This window comes from Lotus japonicus, chromosome 4 (genome assembly GCF_012489685.1).
Source record: "Lotus japonicus ecotype B-129 chromosome 4, LjGifu_v1.2".
Lineage (NCBI taxonomy): Eukaryota > Viridiplantae > Streptophyta > Magnoliopsida > Fabales > Fabaceae > Lotus > Lotus japonicus.
In genome coordinates this window covers 79,249,085-79,272,302 of record NC_080044.1, presented here as the reverse complement: position 1 = coordinate 79,272,302, position 23,218 = coordinate 79,249,085, and the positions used below count along the sequence as shown (strand labels likewise).

The following is a 23,218-nucleotide window of genomic DNA, read 5'->3' as shown; positions in this document are numbered from 1 at the left end:
TATATATATAACTTATTTTGAGCTACTAATAATGTATCTAAGTGGAAGGAGCTCTTATTTCTAAAACATGCGATTTTAAGTTCGATTCTTTCAAGAAATTAATCTCTCGCTTATTAGGTGGAACATACTCAATAACAAAAAAAAAAGAGCTTATTTTAATCTTATTTTAAATTTCAAGTTAAGTTAGCATATGAAGAAACTCTCCGAAAGAAGCGTTTATTGCTTAATTAAGCTGTTTCAAATGCAGCCTAAATATATTAGGAGTATAAATTTAACCATTTACCGTCTTTCAGTTTAGTCTTGTACACAGAAAAACACAAAATTTCAAGTCAGACGATAAACAGTGCGTGGCGCTTCCTGAGGCTTCTATGGTTACCATGTCACTTGCACAGAGTGACACGTGTTCTGGGACTTCAACACTCTGCTACGTGGCTCCAGAGTTTTCTTTTTCTACTGTGTAACTCACTTCACTTCCTGTACAAACCCAAGCACATCTAATCCATCAAACTATATAATCAAGGTAACCGCAAAAATCAATGACAGAAACAGCATCAAGCAACGAACATAAACTGTTCCTATAACTGTACACTTCTACAATTATCTAGTTTCATCGCTCCAATTCGATTTGCACTCATGGCTTTCAGGCCTACGGTACAATTTTGTTTATTCTATGTTTTCTCTGAATATGTCAAATTAGTCTCAGTTTAATTTTCGTTAAACTCAACATGAAGATCGAAGTCTGTCTAAAAACTGCATCTCTGATCCATATACAGTGAAATCACGTTTGTGTTGGCTTTAACGTGAAATAAAATTGCTTAGTATGTTATGTAATAATGGTTTTGGTTTGATATGTTATGGTGCAGATGAGTACTTGGATAGCAATGTTGAATGGTTTCCGTGGAGGCAAAGCTGCATACACAACCTCAACAGTGCCAAAGATGAAGGCTTATGCTCCTACGACGGATTACCACCACCACCGTCAACCTGGGAAGTCATCAGGGAAAAAGGACTTCGTGCCCGTCTATGTGGCGGTTGGATTGATAGCCATGGCCTCAGCGTTCGGCCTCCACACGGCGTGGCAGCAACTGAGGAACTCGCCCGGTGTGCGGGTGAAGAAGCAGAGGAGGGAGACTCTGCCGGAGGTGGTGGAGCCGGATCACGTGGCCGGGGAAGCTGACAAGTTTCTCAAGCAATCGTTCTTCAGGAAAATTGCTCACGTGCAGGAGCGTAGCTACCCTGATCATAACCAGATGCCTGATCCAACTCGCAAAGATGCCTACGCCTATGAACCTCGTGTTGAGACTCTCAAGTCCGTTGGGGTTGACCCATCGCACGTGTGATGATGTGGAGATTGGAGATTATGTTGTGTTTACTGGTGTAATCATTCTCATTGATTGTGATGCACTTAACTGGTGTTCACAGTCACACACTAAATAATTAGTGAAGTTTTTAAGTGTTGTAATTCCTTTTAATCATGAGGGCAGGCTGTAAATAGAACTCTAAGGTGACTTTAATTATAGCATTGTAGTTTCATGTTTTAATGATATGACTTTAATTATTTGAAGGCTCCTTGCTATCACATTGCTGATATCGTATCTTTGCTTGGATGTGGATACTTGTCTTTAAACACTGTGGGTTGCTCCTTGGAAATTTCACTTTGATTTAAATTTTAGTGAGTTAGTACTCTTTTTCCTTCAATAGGTTTTTCCAAGGGATTTTTTCCTAGTAAGGTTTTAATGAGGCTTTCTCGCTAAATCCTATTTCTAAGGAGTTCGGGGGGTTTTTGTGGGTGTTTGTAGGATCATTGTAACTGTAACTGTGATAAAGTTACACTTAGTTCTCTTTTTTTTTTTTTTCATTTGTATTGGGTTGAAGTACCCTTTGTACTTCCCTTTAATATGATTTTAATTGCTTATAAAAAAAAAATGAACGGCACAAGAGCATAATATAATGTGTAAAATTCTAGTCATTTACATTATATAATAATCGAATGCTTATCCAAAAAAGAAATATAATAATCGAATGAGTTTGACCAAATTACTCAGAAGAGTCTTGATTGGAAGGCAAGAATTGTGAGCTTCCTCTTGATGTAATGTTTTTCCTAGAGAATGCGAACCGAACCTGAAAACTTCTTCATCATCGAGCCAACCCTATGGAGTACCTTATGTGATATGAGATCTCCTTTCTTATGTTGGTTTTGAGGGCATTGGGGTTTCTTAGGTTGGTTTTGAGGGTATCAGGGTTTGGCACCTCATGATGAGCACGAAGCGCACAACTAAGAGTTCTAGGGTAATTGATGATTGTTGACACACCGCTTAATTGAATTGAATAGGCGGGTTGTGTTTGCGTACTGTAACGAGGGTTTTCTACCTTATGTGATATGAGATCTTCGTTTTATGATGAATATGAGACGCAACTAAGAATAGGAAACGTTGGATTTTGTTGAATTTTGTAACACACTGCTTAATCGAACAAGTGAGGTATGTATCAAACAAGTGAGGTATGTTTGCGCATGTATGTATCATAGCGAGTGCTTTAAGACCCAAACTCAGCCCTCGGTCAAAATGAATGATGACAGGGATGCAACCGGTTTTTGACTGATCATTCAGTTTTGGTAGACACATGTCATCGGGAGGTCGGATATAGGATGCAATTGGTTGTCATGAATGACTTTGGTTCGATAAGGTATATGATGTTGTCTAGCAGATCACGCTTCGAGTTCGAGGCATGTGCCAAACAGGGTGGGTGTGATTAGAGCAGAGACCATTTATTGACCAGAGCAACAGTCTTGCCTTGGGTGGGTGTATGCGGATGCTGAGAGGTACATATAATTTTGAGTGTCATTTAATCTTGGTAGTTTTTATCACTTGCCGTGATGGTGAAAAATGGTTAATTGTTCCAGATGGATAATACGTAGAATAGTAGTTTTCTAATTCTAAATATGTGTGTATGTTAATACCAAGAGATAAATATCGTTTAAGCTCTATTTAATCTTGGAATCAGGGCCGGTCCCGACATTTTGGATGCCCTGGACAAATAATAAAAAAGAACCCCTAATAATTTTACAAATAACATGTCAAAAGTTAAAATGTGGGATTCGAACCCGGTACATAAATGTTACATACACAATTACTAATCACTAGACCAGCTCAAGTCATTAATAACATCTTGAACATTTATTATTATAACTAAATTTTATTTTATGGGAAAGTTTAATGAGAATTTTTTTTAGGGCCCCTTCTTTTTTGAGGCCCTGGGCTGTGGGCCTGCTTGCACAGGCCCAGGGCCGACCCTGTGGAATGTTATCATTTATCGGTACCGAAACGTATACACTAACCGTGTGTGGATGTATAAGGGTAGTGCTAGAAATGTTGTTAAGAGTGTGGGTGTGCCGTAATCTAATTAGTTCCAATCCCGTGCAATACAAAATAGTAGCATAGTCATGAATGGTAACTAGAAGATCAGCAAGTGATGACCTCAAAATTCACGGAAGGCCAGCCTATGAGTCTCCAATTCGCCGCCTCCCACTGAAACAAATAGTACTTAGGATTTCCTATTAACGGTAAGAAACCGAATAAGACAAAGGGGGATTTATAGGCAGCACAAGAAACCATGGTTAGTTTTTGAATAGCTCCAATACCATTGGATGACCACGAGGATTGTGTTGGGTACGCGGAAAGTGAAGGTGCTTTGAAAGTCACTTCCAAGTTTTGTTAATTGTAAATACAAAATGTACATGGAATATTTATACTTGGACTGGAATATCTTGTCTGTGTTAGTATAAATACTACAGAGTACTCTGCTTGTTGTAAAATGTACTGCATTGTTTCTGTATACAAAAGATGAGAACAATGATTTTGGAAATTAAACGTCTTCTGAACTCTCTCCCTCAATACTCTATAGATGTAATTTCTAATTTCTATCAAAATCTTCTTTTGTAAGAAGCTCTTGAGGATTGAGAGTTTGGAATACGTTTAGTTTTCAGAGTTCATGTTAAACTGAAAAGCTTTACAAAATTAAAGGTGATTCACGGGTTATGTTGATATCAAGAGATATTCTCTCAAAAAAAAAAAGATATCAAGAGATATATTATTTCATAAGATACTTGGCCAGTTTTCTATGGACTTCCTTTTCTTACCACGTACCATTTATTTATTTTGAACCATCCATTATGCACGAAATGCCCTTCGTTTGACATTTAAATATTTATGTCCCCTTGCCACACATGTTAACTCCATTCTCATTTTTAGAAGAGAGCTCTACATCTTCTTCATGTGAGTAAGGTTTTCAATCTCCTCCTAATGGTTTCATCTAAACTGACCCACGGTGCCTCAGTTCACAGACATTCGTTGATTTAATTGTTTTTATGTTTTAACGGTTCAGATTAATTAGATTTTTAAAAAATCATTTATTAAATATATATTACTTTACTAAAAAACCCTTCTCCTTTCTCATGCTTCCTCCACCCCACCACCGTGCCCTCCCTTTGCAGAACCATTGTATCGCCATATGCTTGATTTTGAACGCTGAACCCTTTGGTCCTTATGAGAAGCTTGTGAAAATATCTTCAATGCCTGATTGGGTACAACCCGCCTTCAAAGGAATGACGCAGTTGAATAGGGTTCAGAGAAAGGTATATGATCAGGGGCGGATTCACCGCCTGGCTTGCCTGGGCCTTTGCCCAGGCTCTAAGAAATTTTTTTAATTTTTTCTTTGGACCAGGGAAGTGTTTGGACCAAAAAAGAAAGAGAGAAAGGGCAAATTTAGGGAGACAGACAAGGTTGTGTCGCTGTGGGTGAGGGAGTGAGGCGGTGGGGGTGGGTCATGGATGAGTGAGTGGGTGAGGGTATCTTCTCTGAATTGGTTCTTTCAAATGAGTTTTTCACCTTTCCCTTTGTACCATTTCTCCCTTCATCATCTGTCCTTCAATTTCTAGATCCAAATTGCTATGTTCAGCCCTGAAAAAACACTCTTCTTGCATGTAGATCTCAGCAGAACCTCTTCTTGTAATCTTGTGTGTAGATCCGTGGTGGGTGAAGACGTGAAGTAGCTGGTGGTCTGGCCACTGTGACTCTGTGAGGGATAATAGAGAGAGAGAGAGAGAGAGAGAGAGAGAGAGAAAAGTTGTGTAACATTGGGGAGGCAAAAGTGAGAAGCCGATGTGGGACTTGGGTAAGGTGAAGAGGAAGACAACATTAGGACAATTAGAGAATTAGGAAAGAAACATAAATCATTTAATTTGTGTGGTTCTGATTTTTTAGTCTAATTAAAATTAGGAATGAACGTGAGGTGAGGTAAGGATAGAGGGGAATTGGAAAAATAAATTAATGTAAAATTGACTACATTTATTTATTTTTATTAACTACATTTTTAATAAGCATTTTTATTAACTACATGATATTATTTTATTTTGTTATATTCTTGCAAGTTGCAAATCACATATTAGTTATTGCAACACGCTATTCACGCCACAACACCGTATTGCCCGCAACTGCAGCACCTAAAACTGCGACCGCAACCGCAATTTAAAATCTTAAGTCAGACATCAGGTGTGAGCAATTAGACTTAGACTTAATCTTGCCCGGGCTCAAAAAAATTTCTAGTTCCGCCACTGTATATGATGCTGCACTCTTCAAGCCTCCACCCAAAGCCAACCCTCCAAAAACCCAGATCCAAAATAGCATCTCTTCAATAGCAAAACCCAGACCCAAAATTGCATGGCTTCAACAACAAAACTCAGATCCATAACAAATCTCTGGTACCAAACACTCATCCCCTGTGATTACAATTTGCGGAAAAAACAGATGTGGTGAAGAAAGGCAGTGGTGTGGGAGAGAAGAGGGGCTGTAGAGGGTGGCGGTGGCGGTGGCGGTTGTGGTTGGGAATGAACGGTCGCAGATGCTATCGGCACCATGGTGGTCGAGAGGCAAGGGTGGTGGAGCGGTGGCTCAAACCGACGGTGTGCGATCTTGAGTGGTGAAGGCGGAGGAGGGTGGCAGCACTGGCGGGTGGAGGTTGCGGCGGCGGAGGAGCTGGGGTGGAAAGGGAGGAACAACAATAACAGTGTGTGAGACAGGGAGGAAGAAAGTGAGTGAAGGGGATGATGTTGTTGGTTTGTTGAAATCCAGCTTCAACTTTGGTGGCCACCGACAGTGAGAGAAACAAAACTGGAAAAGTGCTAGAACACAGTGAAGGAGAAGTATGGAATTGTTTTAGTAATGGAGGGTATTTGTGTCTACTCACACAAAAATAAAAACTGAAGCACCGTGCGTCAGTTTGAAACTGACACACGGTAGATGCAGCCCCTCCTAATAAGTATTATTTTCTTCATTTTCTTGGTGAGTTAGGTTCGTGTTCTTGTTCTTCTTGACATTGTCTCTGTTGCAATTCTATTTATAATTTTAATTAAAAAATGTGCTTTTATAATGTATTTTAATTATCAGTGGTGCTATTTGACACGATTAACACATGATGTAAATTATAATTTTGCAATGAGAAATATAAGTATATGTTTTTGGAAGCAAGTTTCTCAGACGATATTTTTTTTATAAGCCAAACAATTGTATTCAAATAAAGCACATGAGGTGCTTACCCATTTCTTAGACGATATAATGTTCAAAAACATGTATTTGTTCTACACCAAACATAACATGCCTCATACTACATTCTCAAGAGGGGCTAAGGACTTATTTGTTCTTATTGAGATTGTTGATCATGTCACTGCAAGTCTATGGCATAAACATGTATTAACTACTATTCCTTGTGTTGATACCATAATCTTGTAGGAATATGGTAATTTGGAGGCCGTCACAAGAAATTGACAAACTTTCTATTGACCACTAGTTTATATATGAGGTGGTTAATAACTCAAGTCTCGCCCTACTTTTGGAGTGCTCATACATTAACAATATTGAAAATTTGTTTTTAAAGAAAGGAATACGAGGAAATAATTTATTTTTATATCGGAAAGGTAAATTGATCCCTGGATCTCTTCTAGACCTTCACTCCAACTCATATGTCTCATAGCTCTTACCACTTGAGCTATCATCCCTGAAAATAATTTTTCTTAATACATCCATACATATTGTTTTTATTTAATTTACGCATATTTTTCTTTGTACATCTCGTTTTATTTTCAATTATAAATTTAATTTTGATGTATTATCAATCAATTTTTTTAATGAGAAAACTAAATAAAACAATTATAAAGCTAAAACATCTCTAACGAGTATAAGAACAATCCTCACAGGAGGATAATCTAAAACAGTAAAACGATAAACCAAGGCTAATAGTAGTGGTGCCCACTAGGGTGGACAACTTTAAAATTGGTCCACCCATAGACCATCATCATATGCCGTTGGATCTGAGAATCTTGGAATATTCTTTTATTGGATGGTTAGGATTAAATGATGATAAAAATGATAAAAATGTAAATTTATAATCCCCCTTCATCTTCCCCAATCCACTGTCACCAAAAAAAAAAATTCTCATCCCTTTTCCACTCCATTCCAAAAACCTTCTCTACCTAGTGGTGGTTGCCCGGAAAAATGGTCATGGTGAATGTACTAAAATAATGGGCAAAACAAAAGAAAAACAGGAGGAAAAATTTGGAATCAATCTAAAAAATCAAAACCCAGAAGTTCAACCGGATTAAAATTGATTGAAAAACAAAAAGAGTGAAAGTTTCACCATTCTTCAAGCATGTCAGAGTAAATGGAATTGACATAAACACCAACATGTGCGTGGGTCATACTCTTTGGAGAAATTGTTAAACTCCAAATCCACAAATTGATAATCAGTTTTGAGAAGATTGTTTTGCTTTAATGTTGTCGTTAGGTAATTCAGGGTTTGCTAGGAAGAATGCCCAACCATAAGAACTCTGCTCCATTACCACCCTAGCTTGAGGGATTACCACCTCCTGCTTCGCAGTGAAACCTGTCGCTGTCGACGGAACCACGGCCTTCAGATCCACAGTCACGGACACCTACCCAAACACTTCCACGACCTCGACGGCGACTAGTCGATCTCAATCTCTCATCTATCGCCCACTCCCTGTGTAGATCTCCTTTCCCCTTCTCTCTGCTACTCTCCGTAATGGCTTATTACGTGAGTCTTGAACCTGAGTTCCACGGCGTTTGCCGTTGAGGAGGCCTTTTCTCCGCGCAAGTTCTGGTTTGGACACAGATGGGTGAAGAAGAAAACAAAAGTAAGGGAAAATCTTGAAGATGTGCTTTAATTTTTGGGTGATTTTTTAGATGTGTGGCTTTTACCTCAGCATAGGGTGGGTGGCCGGGATTATCTATCGGACCGGGAGGTGCAGGGTGGTTGTTTGGCACGACGAAGGGGAAAGAGCAGGGTGGTTATTCGGCACGGTGGGCGGAGTAGACGTTGAAGGTGAAGACGGTGAAGAACTGCAGCCAAGCTTTAGATGCAAAAGGAAAAGGGTAAGGGAAAAGGAAAATACAAAGTTACCCTCTGGTCCATCCGATGGACCAGATTATAACTTGTGCACCCTAGTGGACACCAATAGTAGTAAGACCATTCATATACACATTTGCATCTCATGAGACATGACAAATGCAAACATCCCAATCTCGCATCAAAAGCTCATGCAAGCCTCGCAACTTGCTAGGAAACTCATGGTTAATGAACCTATCGTCTCTAAAATTGGAAACAATCTACCGACAATGTTACACATACAACTTACTTATTTCTCACGCTCCGCAATAACTGAACTTCATATATATGAGCCTGAATCTACTAACATATCGTTATCACCCAGTGATCCAGCATAGAGGTTCGCATGACGCGAGAGGTGTCCCTTATCAAATCAAACTAGCCTATCATATCAATCATTTGATGTCACTTCAGCCCACTTACTACAAAATAGTTTACATAATTTTTATTTTTAATTAAATTTATTTTATAAAAAAATTGATTTTTTTTAATTAAAATATCATAAACTGGGATTTTGAAACGGTACAGGGCAGTGAAATGATGCAAGAAAAAAAAGACAACGTGGCAAGAGACTATTGGTTAGCGTCACGTGGAAGATAAAACCAATTGGTTGAAACAGCACGCAGAAAGTGTGACGAAGATCCATCTATAATAAGCGAAGCAAGTACTTTCTGGAACACTTTCGAGTTAGGGTTCAGAGAGTGAGTGTGCGTGTACGATCTACGATGGGAGAACCAAAGCGAACCCCTCTGTTGATCTTCGCGGTGCTCCTCGTGATTTCCACCTCTTCGTTGCAGTTTCTCTCCGCTTCCGATGATGCGGTATTTCACCTTCCCCTTCTCCTTTTCCGATTCGTTTCAATTTCTGTGTGTGTGTGTAGGATGATTTGATTTTGGATCTCTGTTTTTGTGACGATGTAATTGACGAATCGTGTTGTATGTGGATTGTGGTTTCAGATCTTCTACGAATCGTTCGATGAGGATTTCGAAGGACGTTGGATTGTCTCTCAGAAGGATGAATACAACGGTAACTGCTATAACTCGTTTCCTTCTTTGGTTGTAGCTTGTGTGTAATTGCCGATTGTTTTCTTCTTCTGTTGCTTACTTTCATTATTGTTAGATTTTGAATCGAATTTTATTATGTAGTTCAAGCCACTCACGTAGTGGCAACTGATTTGAATCAAACTATAACTTCTGAAATGAAATTTACTTTTGAAATGAACGGATCATTAGAGAGATTGTGTTAGAATATGTTTAGGATTACCGGTGTACGCAATTGTTGCGGATTACTCGTCAGTCGTCACTGATCAGACTGTTTCCCCAATTTCTTTGTGTATATGTTTTGTTTGTGTTATTAAATCCTGTTGCAAATGTTATGCCAATGTTATGCCAGTCTTTCCCTGAGTTTTTGTGATGATTATCAAAATAAGAGTCAATTGCGTACAGTATGTTGCGGCTGTGCAACCGTATAATATAGCAATGGTGAATCATATAGATTTGCATGTTATCAGTATTTATATGAGACGAAACGTTGGAATATACGTTTCATGTATTTATTTCGTTAGGTTTGCGTGGATTATATATTTCATAAACTTGACCTTGAATTTATGTTTTGGATTATTTCCCCTTTCATGCTTCAGTTCATTAATTCCCTGGATGAAGTTTTTCCAAATCCCACTCCGCTTATAGTGGCTTATAGATAATATGTTCTCGCAAGAATTGATATATTTGATTTGTCTTTTGGGTGCTAGGTGCCTGGAAGCATGATAAGAGTGAGGGGCATGATGACTATGGACTTCTGGTCAGTGAGAAAGCAAGGAAGTATGCTATAGTTAAAGAACTTGATGAGCCTGTGAAGCTTAAAGATGAATCAGTTGTTCTTCAGTTTGAGACTCGCCTTCAGAATGGCCTTGAATGTGGTGGTGCATATCTGAAATATCTTCGACCACAGGAGGCTGGATGGAAATCCAAGGAATTTGACAACGAATCTCCATATTCTATCATGTTTGGTCCTGACAAGTGTGGGGCCACAAACAAGGTGCACTTCATTTTCAAGCATAAGAATCCCAAGAGCGGGGAGTATGTTGAACACCATCTCAAGTTTCCCCCATCTGTCCCGTCTGACAAACTATCTCATGTGTACACTGCCGTTTTGAAGCCAGACAATGAGTTGGAAATTCTAATTGATGGGGAACAAAAGAAGAAGGCAAATTTCTTATCTTCTGAGGATTTTGAGCCTTCTCTTATCCCTGCCAAGACAATTCCAGATCCTGATGATAAGAAACCTGAAGACTGGGATGAGAGAGAGAAAATTCCAGACCCAGATGCAGTAAAACCAGAGGACTGGGATGAGGATGCACCCATGGAAATTCTTGATGAAGAAGCCGAGAAACCTGAAGGATGGTTAGATGATGAGCCTGAGGAGATAGATGACCCAGATGCAACCAAACCAGAAGATTGGGACGAGGAGGAGGATGGTGAATGGGAAGCCCCGAAGATTGATAACCCAAAGTGTGAAGCAGCCCCTGGTTGTGGTGAGTGGAAGAGGCCAATGAAGAGGAATCCAGCTTATAAGGGAAAGTGGCATGCCCCACTAATTGATAATCCAGCATATAAGGGTATATGGAAGCCCCAGGATATTCCAAACCCTGACTACTTTGAACTTAAGAAACCCGACTTTGAGCCTATTGCTGCTATTGGTATTGAAATTTGGACAATGCAAGACGGTATATTGTTTGACAACATTTTGATTGCTCAAGATGATAAGATTGCAGCGTCCTATCGGGAGACTACATGGAAGCCCAAGTTTACCATTGAGAAAGAGAAACAGAAGGAAGAAGATGTGGAGACTGGATCAAGTGGTCTTGCTAGCTTCCAGGTAATATCATTTTGCTGTTTCCTCTTTCTTTCTTTTATTGCCCTGCACTCCTTCTTTTAGCTACTCTACCACTTTCTTCTAGTTTTTACTTTCTCTAGCATTTCCTCTTCCACTTTCTTATGCTTGATTTTATTTTTTGAACTTGCAGAAGAAGGTATTTGACCTGCTATACAAGATCGCGGACATTCCCTTCCTGAGTGCCTACAAGCTTAAAATATATGTAAGTAAAAAGTGGCCCTTCTATTGGAACCTTGCATCCTTGCATGGTTTCACTTGTTGGAATATGAATTGAATATTGTACTTCTTTACAGGATATCATTGAAAAGGGTGAAAAGCAACCGAATCTCACTATTGGAATTCTTGTATCCGTGGTGGTTGTCTTCTTGTCAATTTTCTTCAGGATCCTATTTGGTGGGAAGAAGCCGGTGAGTATACACTCTGTTTTCTCGTCAGCTAAAGCTCACTCTTGTCTTGTTATATATGTGCTTAAGATTATATATTCATCTATGGACCTTGTCTCTTGTGCAGGCAACAAGGGTGGAGAAGACAAACACAGAAACATCCACTAACCAAGGCGGTGAACAGAGTGAAGAAAACAAAGAGGAGGAAACCGCTGCTCCCCCTGCCCGAAGGAGGGTAAGGCGAGATGATTGAAATGATTGAGAAACTTGACAGGGGCGGCCATTCAAGATCACCATAGATAAATTTTGAGCTTAGTTGGACATTAGGTTGATTCCATAGCACTTTGTTTTTCATTTTGGTATTTTGAAAGATGATATGCGTATGGAATGTAAATCAGATATTCTGTATTGTGCTGGTCACTTTGTAGACTTGAGTATTTTAAGATAATTAAGGTTGTACAATTATTTTTCTAGTATGTAGTACAGATACCAAAATTAGAACCCCGATTTAAATATATGCGTGGTCCAACATTATGAATAGCTGGCCATCCTGGGTATGGATTTAGAAGTATATTCTTCAAGCATAATTTCTTGTTTTGTGGAAGAGTAATTCCATGGTTGCTGATTAGCAATTGCTAAAAGAAAAATGACGGTGTCTGTGGAAGAGGATGTGGTGGTCGTGAGCTTATGTATAAGCGAGCGTTTCTTCTGATACCATATTAAGATTTAAGAGTAACAATATGATGATAATGTGTAGAATGTAATTTTCATCTCATTGAATTGAAGAAAAACTGAAGTATATATACATGGTTGCACAACCATAACAAAGTTAATCAGAATAACTAAACTTAAGTATTTGTCATTTATTTACTAATAAGGTAAACTACTAGTCATTTCTCCTAATACTCTTCTTCAGAAATACGTTTAATGTTCTCTTTGTCACTGATAGCCACACTTGCCAACTTCCTCTTACAAAATTTGCAATGTGTGTTCTTTATTGCCTAATTAATGGAGGACTATTGGATGACTATCTAGGTCATCAAGCATCTTGCGATTTTTTTCATCACTTGTTTTTTTTTTGCCTAAATGGCTCTGCAAGTGCTGCAGACATATTTAGATGGGAGGAAGGCCGTCATATATCAATGGAGGTCACCAAGTCACCCTTACTACATGCAAAAGGTGTAGATGAATTGGAGAGGAGTAGAGTTTCTGCGAGAGTGGGTTGACTTACTGAGCTCTTTATCTCCATTGGTTAATGTACGTAGTAATTCTCATTGAGAAGTTTTCAAGACTATAATTAAATCATTCTTCACAGAAAAAAAGTTTGGATCAATAGAAGACATGGAATTGATTTGATTATAAAAATAGAATTTATGTTCAAAAAACATCATAAAATATAAAATTTGGTTTAACTCAAAATTTGGTTTAGAAATCATCATAAAATATAAATTAGAATTTATATGAAATTCTATATTTGAAGTACATTTACAAAGTACATTGAATTAATTGAGTAATTCATTTTTTTTTACCTGAGTAATTCATTTTATTAACCCCGCATAGATGTGTCAAAAAGGTATAACGTAAAACTAAGTTTGCCATTTCAAATAACTAAATCAAACGTAGTCATTCTCAACCCAAATCTATGTTTAAAAAAAATAACCAAAATCTAATTGAGCTTCTAAACCTCATTACTAAATCAAGTGAATTTCAAAATGAGATGTTTCTTATTTCCATCTTTCCCAGCAACGAACTTCTTTTATAAATCAAGTCATAACTTAAAATTTGCGGCTGCATAACACCCAATACCCAAAATAGGTTGTAATAAAATATCCACAGCATTCATGTCGATTTAGCAAACCCCATAACGCTGCATGCAGAAAGTTCACTTGGTTTTGGGTTCACAAAGAGCACAAGTTACCACTTAAAACACCTCAATCTACAGCTTTCTCTGTGTAAAAGATTTGGTTTCAATTTTCTTTATAAGAACTAGGATTGGACATGTTTATGTTTATTCCTCATTTTGTCGTAGATTTTTACACTCAGCCTTGACTATCCATTTAATAAAAACTCCACTACATACAAATGTAATAAGAATCTAGTTTAGATATGGCCGAACCAAATCGACCTAAAGTATAAACTAAATGGATAGGGGAAGAGGTTTTTTTCGCTTGCTAGCTTGAAGTCGTTGTGAAAGGCTTCTAAACGTAAAAGAAAATTGTCTTCCACATCAGTTCAGAGCTCTGATCCTATGAAAGCACCGGGTTGGGTAGTCTCGTGGTTAAAAATGGTAAAGAAAAAGGAAGAAGAAAAAAGAAGTGGAGTCTTTATGCCAATTTAGCAGGATTATCTGAAGTCTCAAGTAGTTGCAGTGAGAACTCCACACCTTCATCTCCGTTATCCCCAATAGCTTTAGCTTTGTCTTATGGTGAAACCTCTTAAGACTCTTCGTTCATCAACACCAGAGACAACCGAACATTCTGTCAACAATCAAGCTTCTAGCACCGATGCTAATTGCACTTCTTGAAGCTGCCTTCAACATATTTCCTTTAGCCGCGTGCTAGAAGCTTTGTCAGAATGTTGGGCGATCACAGTGTTATTGAACTAAGAGTCTCAAGGTAGGTGTTGTTGCTCCATATTAAAAGAAAGGCCAGCCACATTTAGTTGTAGCAAAAGCCATTGGGGGATAACGGATATGAATGTGCAGACTTCTCACTCAGACTAGTTGAAACTTCAGATAATGTTGTTAATTATATTGGCAACGAGACTCTTCTTTTTTCTTCTATCCTTTTCTTTTCCAGTTTTCACCACGAGACCACCCAACCAGGGTGCTTTCGGAGGACCAGAGCAATGAACTGATGTGGAAGGCAATATTCTTTCACTTTGAGAAGCTCTTCACCATGCTGCTCTTGCAAGAGAACCTCCAAAAATTATTAACACAACATTCTAAAAAGACAGAACTGTTCGTTCAACTATGATCAATCATAAAAATTATCTCCGCTGTGCCATGATATAAAAATGAAAAGAACCGCGCATCTATGATTGTAATATCTGTATACAAAAATTGTCCCCTCAATCTAGCAACAAAATATACAACAAAACTGAGGATTATTAAGCACGGCATTTCGTTTTTCTCTCAGGTAAAATGTTCATATCTACAACTTTACTCATTTTCTCTTCCCGACACTCACCTCCGGCCACCGCCACGGCCACCACCAGCCTTTCTTGCAGGAGGAGCAGCTTCCTCATGATCTGAGTCCACATCTCCATATTTCCAAATTCCAAGCCTTTCTTTCTTTGCATCTGCCTGGAACTTCTCCAAAGCATCAAGGGCCACTTGTTTTTCTTTCTTGTCCCACCTGCTTCTTTTTTCCAACCTAGCAAGACCTTCCTGGAATATTTCACAAAGAAAAAACATATATAATCAGAGAATTGTGCTTCATTAAGAAAATAAAAGAGTGTAATAGCTAGAAAATAAAAACCTGAAGCATGGCAGCATTAACACTGATCTCAGAATCCACAGGGACAAGTGTTACAGCAAGAACTGTTCCAGTTCCCTGCCCTTTCAGTTTTCCTCCTGAAGTATCTCTCTTCTCAACCTTCGCTGTGAACTCTTTTCCACTCTTCAAAGTGAGTTCGCTCAGGTATTCAGCTGCGTCATCACCATATTCCTCTTCCAAGCTGGGAACCTTCACGTATGCAAGGCTGCATAGTTGTGCAACACCAGGAGCAGTAGATACAGATGGATCCAGAGGCCGTAGCTGACTGTAAGTTACTTCTTCTTGATTTCCATAATCGATGTAGAATACTTCAAACTTGTCATCAGGAGATTCAACTGGTTCTTGAGGTCCATTTACTATCTACTCATCAATTCAATACATTTCATAAGGAAAAGAAAAAATTGCATGAAAACAAGGACATACCATTGTATGATAATGCTAGTATGGAACTAAATATAAGGGCTTACCATTGCCCGGTACCAAGACTTATCAGCAACAAAAAGACAAAGCACTAAGTCTCCCTTCTTAGGACTGAAATCTCCGAGCAAAGGAGCTTCTTCAAGGTTCAAATCAGCAAGTTGTTGCTGAATGGATGCTAAGTTTTGATCACCGATGGGGTGGATATAGAATTTACCACCACCCAAGACTTCGGTAACCTTTACCTAAGAACATATAACAATGGGATAAATCATTCAGTCTCTTTTGATACAAAAAGAAATACCATTTATGTAACTGGATGAGGGAGTATACTAAGTACCTTAAGATCTTCTTGTTGTTTGTTTTCAACAGCTGCACCATTAGGTACTGCCTCCCCTTCAACATAATTCTCCCAGATCTGCAGCGTTCGTTACTTTAGAACAACAAGCAGGAGGAAAAGTATAGTTATAATGTGAAATATGGTTTGGAACTTCCTTACCTTCAGCTTTTGCTTCTTGGCAGATTCTTCAGCTTGCTGCAGAAGGTGAAAATCTGGAATTTTGTCACTACCAAAGGAGGTATGAAGTTTTGCAAGACCAGCTTCGAGGAGTGTAACAGCTACATTGTTCCCTGATTCCCATAAGGAACCCAAGAAAGTTCCAATTCTATCAACAGTTTCCACCTCCACCTGAAAACATTGAAAAATACAATTAAGTAAGAAGTAAAAATACATAAAGAAATCATATGTCACAGAAGAACCCCTAATTACCTCAACATCTCTTTGAATTATCTTGCGCCTCATCAGTGCGATTGCTTCATCAGAATATGGCTCATCACGACCAGGACATCTGACACCAGAGAATGCAAAAGCAATGCTGCAAGTTTCTTTTGGAATCAACAATTTAAAACGATGCCCACATAGTACATATTCCACAACTGCTGGAATTTTTCTACTTCGGAGTAAAAAAGGCAAGAAATCTTTGGATTTCTTCGTTGATGCCTATTATGAACCAAAGAGGAAAGTTAGATACAAGAATATTTCAGATTGCAATTAAAATAAAGTATGATTATGATTATTCTCACAAAGGTCAAGTCAGTTATATGCATGACCGGAGGATCCTTAGCTGAATGGATCCCTTTCTTTCCAGAAGTAGCTCGTAATTCAGCAGCAAGAAGAGCATCATAGTAGCTTGATCTTTCTTCAAACTCACGATGTCTAATGACAGTTCCGAATCCACGTGCAACAACCAACTCACCAACATTCACCCCAGTTTGCTGACTTCCAGGAACAGATGATGGGGCATCATCATCCTCAGCCTTGGCAGACTGTAGGAATACTGATCCAAAATCAATTGTTCTAGCTTCAGGAGCACCAGATGGAACTGCAGATCCATCTGATGGAACAACCTTTCTAGAGTACTCCATTTGAACATTCACCTGAAAAGAAGTGCAATTAGTTATAATTTTTTTTAATAAGCCAAAAATATATTGAAAATATGTATAAAGGGTACTTCAACCCAATACAAATAGAAACCATATAAATATATTCACCAAAGATGTCAAAAGAAACCATCATCATATAATATTTTCATACTTGACGACCAAGGAGGCGTGTTCTCAAGAACTCCTTTGCTTCACGAGCATATGGAGCTGGTTTTTCATCTTTCCGAGGATTGCCCATTATTGGACACTTAATACTTGAAAGCTTGACTCGTCGTTCTGCTAAGGGACTGCCATACGGAATTGAATCATCAGCAACAATGATGCAACCTCCAGTAACAACCTCAACCACCTGGAAAAAGACAAGTCCAAATATATGACTGGAGATCATTGACTATCTGGGATGAACCAGTGATTGGAGAAAATTTTACCTTTCCAGTAAAATTCTTGTCATGAATTGTCTTTGAGTTTGTAGCTGGTGGTACATAGTTTTTCCAAAGCCTTAGCTTGGATTCCTTTGCCTGAAGCTCCGCAGTTTTCAGCTTTTGCTTTGCATCTTCTTCCATCATATTTGCACTCCATTCAACATACTTGGCCAAACCCTTCATTTATGGTCAAAGAAATCAATATGAGAAGGAGTGTTGTTAGGTTATTTCACTAAAACTAGAAGAAATACACAAGAATAGAGTTAAACATGGTAAACCACAGTAATATCACTTCACAGGTGAAGCACATACGTTTTCCACAAGCTCCAATGCCAGGTCTTTGGCTGATTCACCATCAGGATAATACACTGACCCAATCAAATTGTTGAACTTATCAACACCTTCCAGGACAATCCGAACCTGCATATATACAAGTTTGGAATTTAAAAAAGATGTAGAAATGCAACAACAATGTAAATTACCGCAGCATGCAAATTACTCACATCTCGATTCAAAACCCTCATCTCAGTGAAGAATTTAGCTTCATTTCCAAAAGCATCAGCATTCGTTTCAGTAGATGCTGAAGCTGCAAGTTTTTGGGCAGATGTAGGTGGGGCTCGAGGTTCCCCAGGAGCATCGTCGTTAGTCTCATCCGCCGGCGCCATGACCACTGGTTCAACAACACTTTCAGGTGCGGCTCTCTTTCCAATTTGTGGTGCCTAAATTAAAGGAAACATATTATTTACATTTTCAAGATAAAGATATAAATAGCAACAACAACATTACTAATACACACCTGAATTCCAACAACAAAGACTTGGACAAACTGGAACTCTGGGAGCAAATAGGCTCGTAGGGTACTGCCATCACGAACATGCTCAACAATTCCTTTCATGGGCTTTCCCTTGTTTGCAGATAATAAACCCATAGCATCGATATTTCTAAAGTCACCTATGGCCGATGGTGGTATATTTCTGATAGATGCCTCAGCAGCACCAGGTTCCTGCAACAATCAACCACAAAACCAAATATAGTTCGTTACTCATGACAGATTACTATATAAAATTGTATATTTCATATTTACGTGCAACGAGTAGGTTTTCATTATAAAGGCAAGTATATATTACACTTCGTAGTTTTAATGTAATAAATTAATACATTATACTCCCTCCGGTCCTATTTATAAGCAATAAAAAAAAATTCACATAGTTTAAAAAATGTAGTTAAACTAGATAAAATGCATTAAATTTGTCTTAAATCAAAATAAACTTCCAAAATTACCCTTTGTTATTAGTGTTGGAAAGTGGGAAAGAGAGAGAATAATTAATGAGACACATTTTACAAGTTAGAATTAATAAGGGCATCATTGGAAAAAATTAATTAATATAGCTCAAACTTTCATTTGGTTCTTATAAAAAGGACCAAGGTTTTTCTTCTCTTTCATGCTTATAAATAGGACCGGAGGGAGTAATTATTAAAATCAGTTGAGAGTTGACATTCACATCAGGCAAAAAACTCTTTTTATTTTATTTTATATTTACACATAATTAGGTCAAAGTTGAGATAACACACGTAGGTAATGCAACACTTCACATAAACCAAAATATCCAAAAAGAAACGGTTATGCATGTAAATAATAATAATTGAAAGTTAATTGTCTGGTGTTCCAACAAAGTAAAGACAAAAACTCAGAATCGAACCTTGTTCCAACGGCCAACGCCATCTTGCTTAGCTTGTTCTTCCAATCGCAACAGTTGTTCCGCTAGAGAAGGACTCACTTCTGCTTTCAGCTGCCCTTGCTCTCTTACCTGCACGACAAAAAACAACAGTAACGGAAAATCAGCAATGCAGAAAAAATCAAAATACAGAAGACCCACACCCACACCACACGACAATCTCTAATCCAACCTTTGCCCATCCTGCAGAAACAACCAGAACCCCAACATTCTTATCACCCAGAAAAACAGTGCCAAAGTCACGATTGATTAACGGCACATGGTAATCAACCCTAAAAGTCACCTCCTGTTCGAATAACATCAAAACAGGTCAAACACTCAGAAGTTAGCATGGTTTATGTCATAAAAAGAAACAACAGCAGAAGTAGCAAAACAAAAACTTTTAAATTTTTTCCTGCACCTTCCCTATGCAGAGCTTCCTTAGAAATTCCCTGCTTTCCCATGCAAATGGCTCATCCACAGTCACACCACCTCTACGTGCCTACAACAACATCAATTCCACAAGTTCTATAAAAAAATTGGATCAACTTCGAAATCAATTTTGAAATCGATCAGAAGCTACTCATAGAGCTACCATCAATTGTAATCAAACATGCAATAAATAAAAATAATGAGTACCAGTCTAGGAGCACTAGCACATGATAGAGTGATGCTCTTCTCAGGCAAGGGACCAGGCTTGTTGGATTTCAAGGCCACGATGACCAAGCAATCCCCTGAAAGAACACCTTTCACCTTTCCTTTGTACCATCTTGTCGTTGTTGTCGCCATTTTCTTATATGCAAAAAAAAAAAACAACACGGAAATTTTTTTCCAATTAATTGGTCGATGAAACTCTGCTTCAAATTCAATCAATTTATGAATGAATGAAAAATTTAAAAATGCTAGATTCGTGCGCATGCATAATCAGATTGCATGAGAGCGAAAAATCATAATTGAGATCCAACAATGGAAGAAGCAAACATTGAATTCAAGCGCATGCAGATTAACGAATAGTGAAATGTGAGATCCAAGTTATAGAATGATGATGATGTAGGATTGAAGATTGAGAGAGAAGGGGAATGAGAAGAGAGAAGAACTTGTGTTCTATCCCCCTTTGAGGAACGGAAACTGAGAAAGCGGCAGATCACGATTTAGAGTCTCTCAGATAGAGGGGGGGGGGGAGAGAGACAGACAGAGAGAGAGTGAGTGAGTAATCGAGTTAGTGAGAGGAGGAGGAGGAGAGAGAGAGAGAGAGAGAGAGAGAGAGAGAGAGAGAGAGAGAGAGAGAGAGAGGGGGAGAGAGTGTGAGTGAGTGATTGAGTTAGTGAGAGGATGAGGAGAGAGAGAGAGATTGAGAGAGAGAGAGTGAGAGTGAGAGTGAGTGAGAGAGAGTGATTGTGTTTATATAGAGAAAAAAGGCAATGGAGGATGAAATTTACATAAATAGCGACCCTCTATTTGTGGTAAAATTACAAAAAGTGCCACTTTGAATAAACCCCCAAATACTGCAAGTGAAGGTCAAGTCAATTTTACTTTTACTTATTATTTTTTATTTTCTCATGTTGTCATTAATAATAATAAATTTTTTTGAATAACATTAACAACAATAAATTGAAAAGTTGTACAATTAGTAATTAATATAATAAATAATATAAATATTATTAAATAATATAAACTATTATTTATTACTAACTAATATTATTACTACTGTGAAGGTCAAGTCAAAATTACGGTTACTTATTATTATCTTTATTATTTTTAATATTTGTTTCATAAGTTGTCATAAATAATGAGAAACTCGTCAAAAGTTTTGCAATTAGTATTTAATATAATTAATATCTAACTAATATTGTTATTAATGTGAAGGTTAAGTCAGTTTTACTTTCAATTATTATTATTATTATTGTTTTTAATATTTTTCTTAAGTTGTCCTTTATAATTATAATTTAAATAATATTAATTATTTTTATTTTTAAATATGGGAAATTGAATATTTAAAAATAATAGAGTGAGAGAGAGGAGGTTTCCTTATTTTATAAAGAGAGAAAACAGGATAAAAATTATTTTTGTTAATATACAAAATATTGTCATCTTTTGGGTTTTGCTATAAATAGAGGTCTTGAGTGAGGAACAATTCACTCGCTTGGAAGCCACTTTTACCCTCACCTGAGAAATAATTGAGGAAATGTCAACCCTTAAGCATTATTTTCTCTTGTCTTCGAAACCTCCTCTCTCACTATAGAAGTTCAAGATTTTGTTTTTCCTCCTCAAAGGATCAATGTCCTCAACGTTTATGCACTACTACCTAAGGTGGTAAGGATAACTCGGTGTTAGATCGTTAATATAAAGTCTTGTATGCCTATATCAATTTTCTATGTGTTTGAGATGAAGTTGTTATAATTATATTGTTGTCTTGTGCGCCTATATCAATTTTGTATGTGTTTGTTGGTTATTTGCTTGCTGATAATTTTAGGCAAATTCCCTTACTTATAATGTTGTTTTATCGAGTTTTTGGCTTAAAAATATATCATGTAATTGCTTGCTGATATTTTAAGGAATTTATGGACATGGTTTTGAGTAAATAAAAGTGATTATGGCATGTTTACTCACATATAAGCTTGCTGGAAATTTTGAGAAAAATTCATTGCTGTTAGTGTGTTAAAAACGTGATTTCTACATGTTGTTAATATCTTATGTGTGGTTTGTTGATAATAATTTTGAATGATGTTGTTATTTTATCTATCATGACATGGATTTGAATTTGAATGGTATGCTTATCTTTTGTTTAAATTGTATTTGTTTGAGTTAATATTTTCTGTTTACTACTTATTGTTTTAGTGCTTAATGTCATTAGATGATCGAGAAACATTCAGTGACGTTTAACCTATACGAATATGGAAGAAGACTTGAAGATGGCGGAGCAACGATTGACAAAAAAAGTTTGAGGCTCTTCGTGATAAGTTGATGAGCTGCATTAAGGGCTTCACTGAAGCAAATTAGCAAAGAAGCCTTTACTGAATAACATTCATAACCTGAATCCACGCCTTTATTGAGTCATGGGCATGTTTGTTTCTTCAAATTCCAGAGCCTTTCCTCCAATTTGAACCACCCATCTCTTTCTCACTCTCTGAAATAATTCCATCACCCTTCAACCGTTCACCGGCATGTTTGTTTCCTCGAATTGTTGAGCATTTCAAATTCCTCCAAATTGGACCATCCATATCTTCCTCGCTCTCCAACTCTTCACCGTCTTCATCAGAGCAACCACTTCCCCTGTATGCCTTCGCTTCTTCTTCACCAGACTCAAGAATACTATCACCTCCTTTGGCTTCTTCACCACCGTAGAGGCATATGGGTTGAGTCAAAGTCTCTGCCCCCCCCCCCCCCAAAATTTCAATTTGACTCGGAGGAACATGAAATTGAAATTGGTGGGGGGGGGGGCTTTGACTCAACCCATATGCCTCTATGGTTCTATGGTGGTGAAGAAGCCAAAGGAGGTGATAGTATTCTTGAGTCTGGTGAAGAAGAAGCGAAGGCATGCAGGGGAAGTGATTGGTCTGATGAAGACCGTGAAGAGTCGAAGAACGAGGAAGAGATGGATCATCTGATTGGAGGAATTGCAAATGCTTAGCAATTTGAGCAAACAAACATGTCGGTGAGCGGTTGAAGGGTGATGGCATTGTTTCGGAGAGTGAGAAAGAGATGGGTGGTTTAAATTGGTGGATATGCTTTGGAATTTGATGAAACAGACATGCCCCTGAACTCAATAAAGGTGTGGATTTAGGTTATGAATGTTATTCAGTAAAGGCTTCTTCGCTAATCAGCTCCCGTGAACCCCTTAATGAAGTTCATCAGCTTATCATGGAGAGCCTCAAACTTCTTCGCCAATCGTTGCTCCATCATCTTCAAGTCTTCCTCCATGTTCGTATCAGTTAAACGTCACTGAATGGTTCTCGATCGTCTAATTGGAAGAATATAATATGTTCATA

General features: G+C 37.9%; 3 protein-coding genes across 3 annotated transcripts; 2 read left to right on the top strand and 1 right to left on the bottom strand.

Moving 5' to 3' along the window:
- Window positions 1-484: 484 nt before the first annotated feature.
- LOC130710742 (uncharacterized) lies at window positions 485-1,564 on the top strand. The gene is made up of 2 exons (XM_057560093.1): window positions 485-651; window positions 864-1,564. Exons 1-2 carry the CDS (start codon window positions 634-636, stop codon window positions 1,338-1,340), a joined length of 495 nt encoding a protein of 164 aa, XP_057416076.1. The 5' UTR covers window positions 485-633; the 3' UTR covers window positions 1,341-1,564.
- A 7,552-nt stretch (window positions 1,565-9,116) lies between these two features.
- LOC130710741 (calnexin homolog) lies at window positions 9,117-12,211 on the top strand. Its single transcript, XM_057560092.1, has 6 exons — window positions 9,117-9,278; window positions 9,414-9,483; window positions 10,208-11,334; window positions 11,483-11,554; window positions 11,646-11,759; window positions 11,863-12,211. The coding sequence occupies exons 1-6, from the start codon at window positions 9,183-9,185 to the stop codon at window positions 11,986-11,988; spliced, it is 1,605 nt and encodes a 534-aa protein (XP_057416075.1). The 5' UTR covers window positions 9,117-9,182; the 3' UTR covers window positions 11,989-12,211.
- Window positions 12,212-14,733: 2,522 nt separating this feature from the next.
- On the bottom strand, window positions 14,734-20,069 carry LOC130714308 (ribonuclease TUDOR 1). The gene is made up of 16 exons (XM_057564212.1): window positions 19,869-20,069; window positions 19,651-19,731; window positions 19,423-19,536; window positions 19,215-19,322; window positions 18,311-18,517; window positions 18,018-18,233; window positions 17,827-17,934; window positions 17,521-17,691; window positions 17,244-17,441; window positions 16,733-17,086; window positions 16,419-16,649; window positions 16,149-16,337; window positions 15,990-16,067; window positions 15,700-15,894; window positions 15,215-15,592; window positions 14,734-15,123 (listed from the first exon to the last, which is right to left on the bottom strand). Exons 1-16 carry the CDS (start codon window positions 20,016-20,018, stop codon window positions 14,920-14,922), a joined length of 2,982 nt encoding a protein of 993 aa, XP_057420195.1. The 5' UTR covers window positions 20,019-20,069; the 3' UTR covers window positions 14,734-14,919.
- Window positions 20,070-23,218: the final 3,149 nt, after the last annotated feature.

Coding starts and splice junctions, on each gene's coding strand:
- LOC130710741 (XM_057560092.1), top strand. CDS start 9,183: ATGGGAGAACCAAAGCGAACCCCTCTGTTGATCTTCGCGGTGCTCCTC. Junction 9,279..9,413: donor TCTCCGCTTCCGATGATGCG/GTATTTCACCTT, acceptor TTGTGGTTTCAG/ATCTTCTACGAATCGTTCGA. Junction 11,335..11,482: donor GTGGTCTTGCTAGCTTCCAG/GTAATATCATTT, acceptor TTGAACTTGCAG/AAGAAGGTATTTGACCTGCT.
- LOC130714308 (XM_057564212.1), bottom strand. CDS start 20,018: ATGGCGACAACAACGACAAGATGGTACAAAGGAAAGGTGAAAGGTGTT. Junction 19,323..19,422: donor TTTCTGCAGGATGGGCAAAG/GTTGGATTAGAG, acceptor TTTGTCGTGCAG/GTAAGAGAGCAAGGGCAGCT. Junction 18,518..19,214: donor GCGTTGGCCGTTGGAACAAG/GTTCGATTCTGA, acceptor TGATTGTTGCAG/GAACCTGGTGCTGCTGAGGC.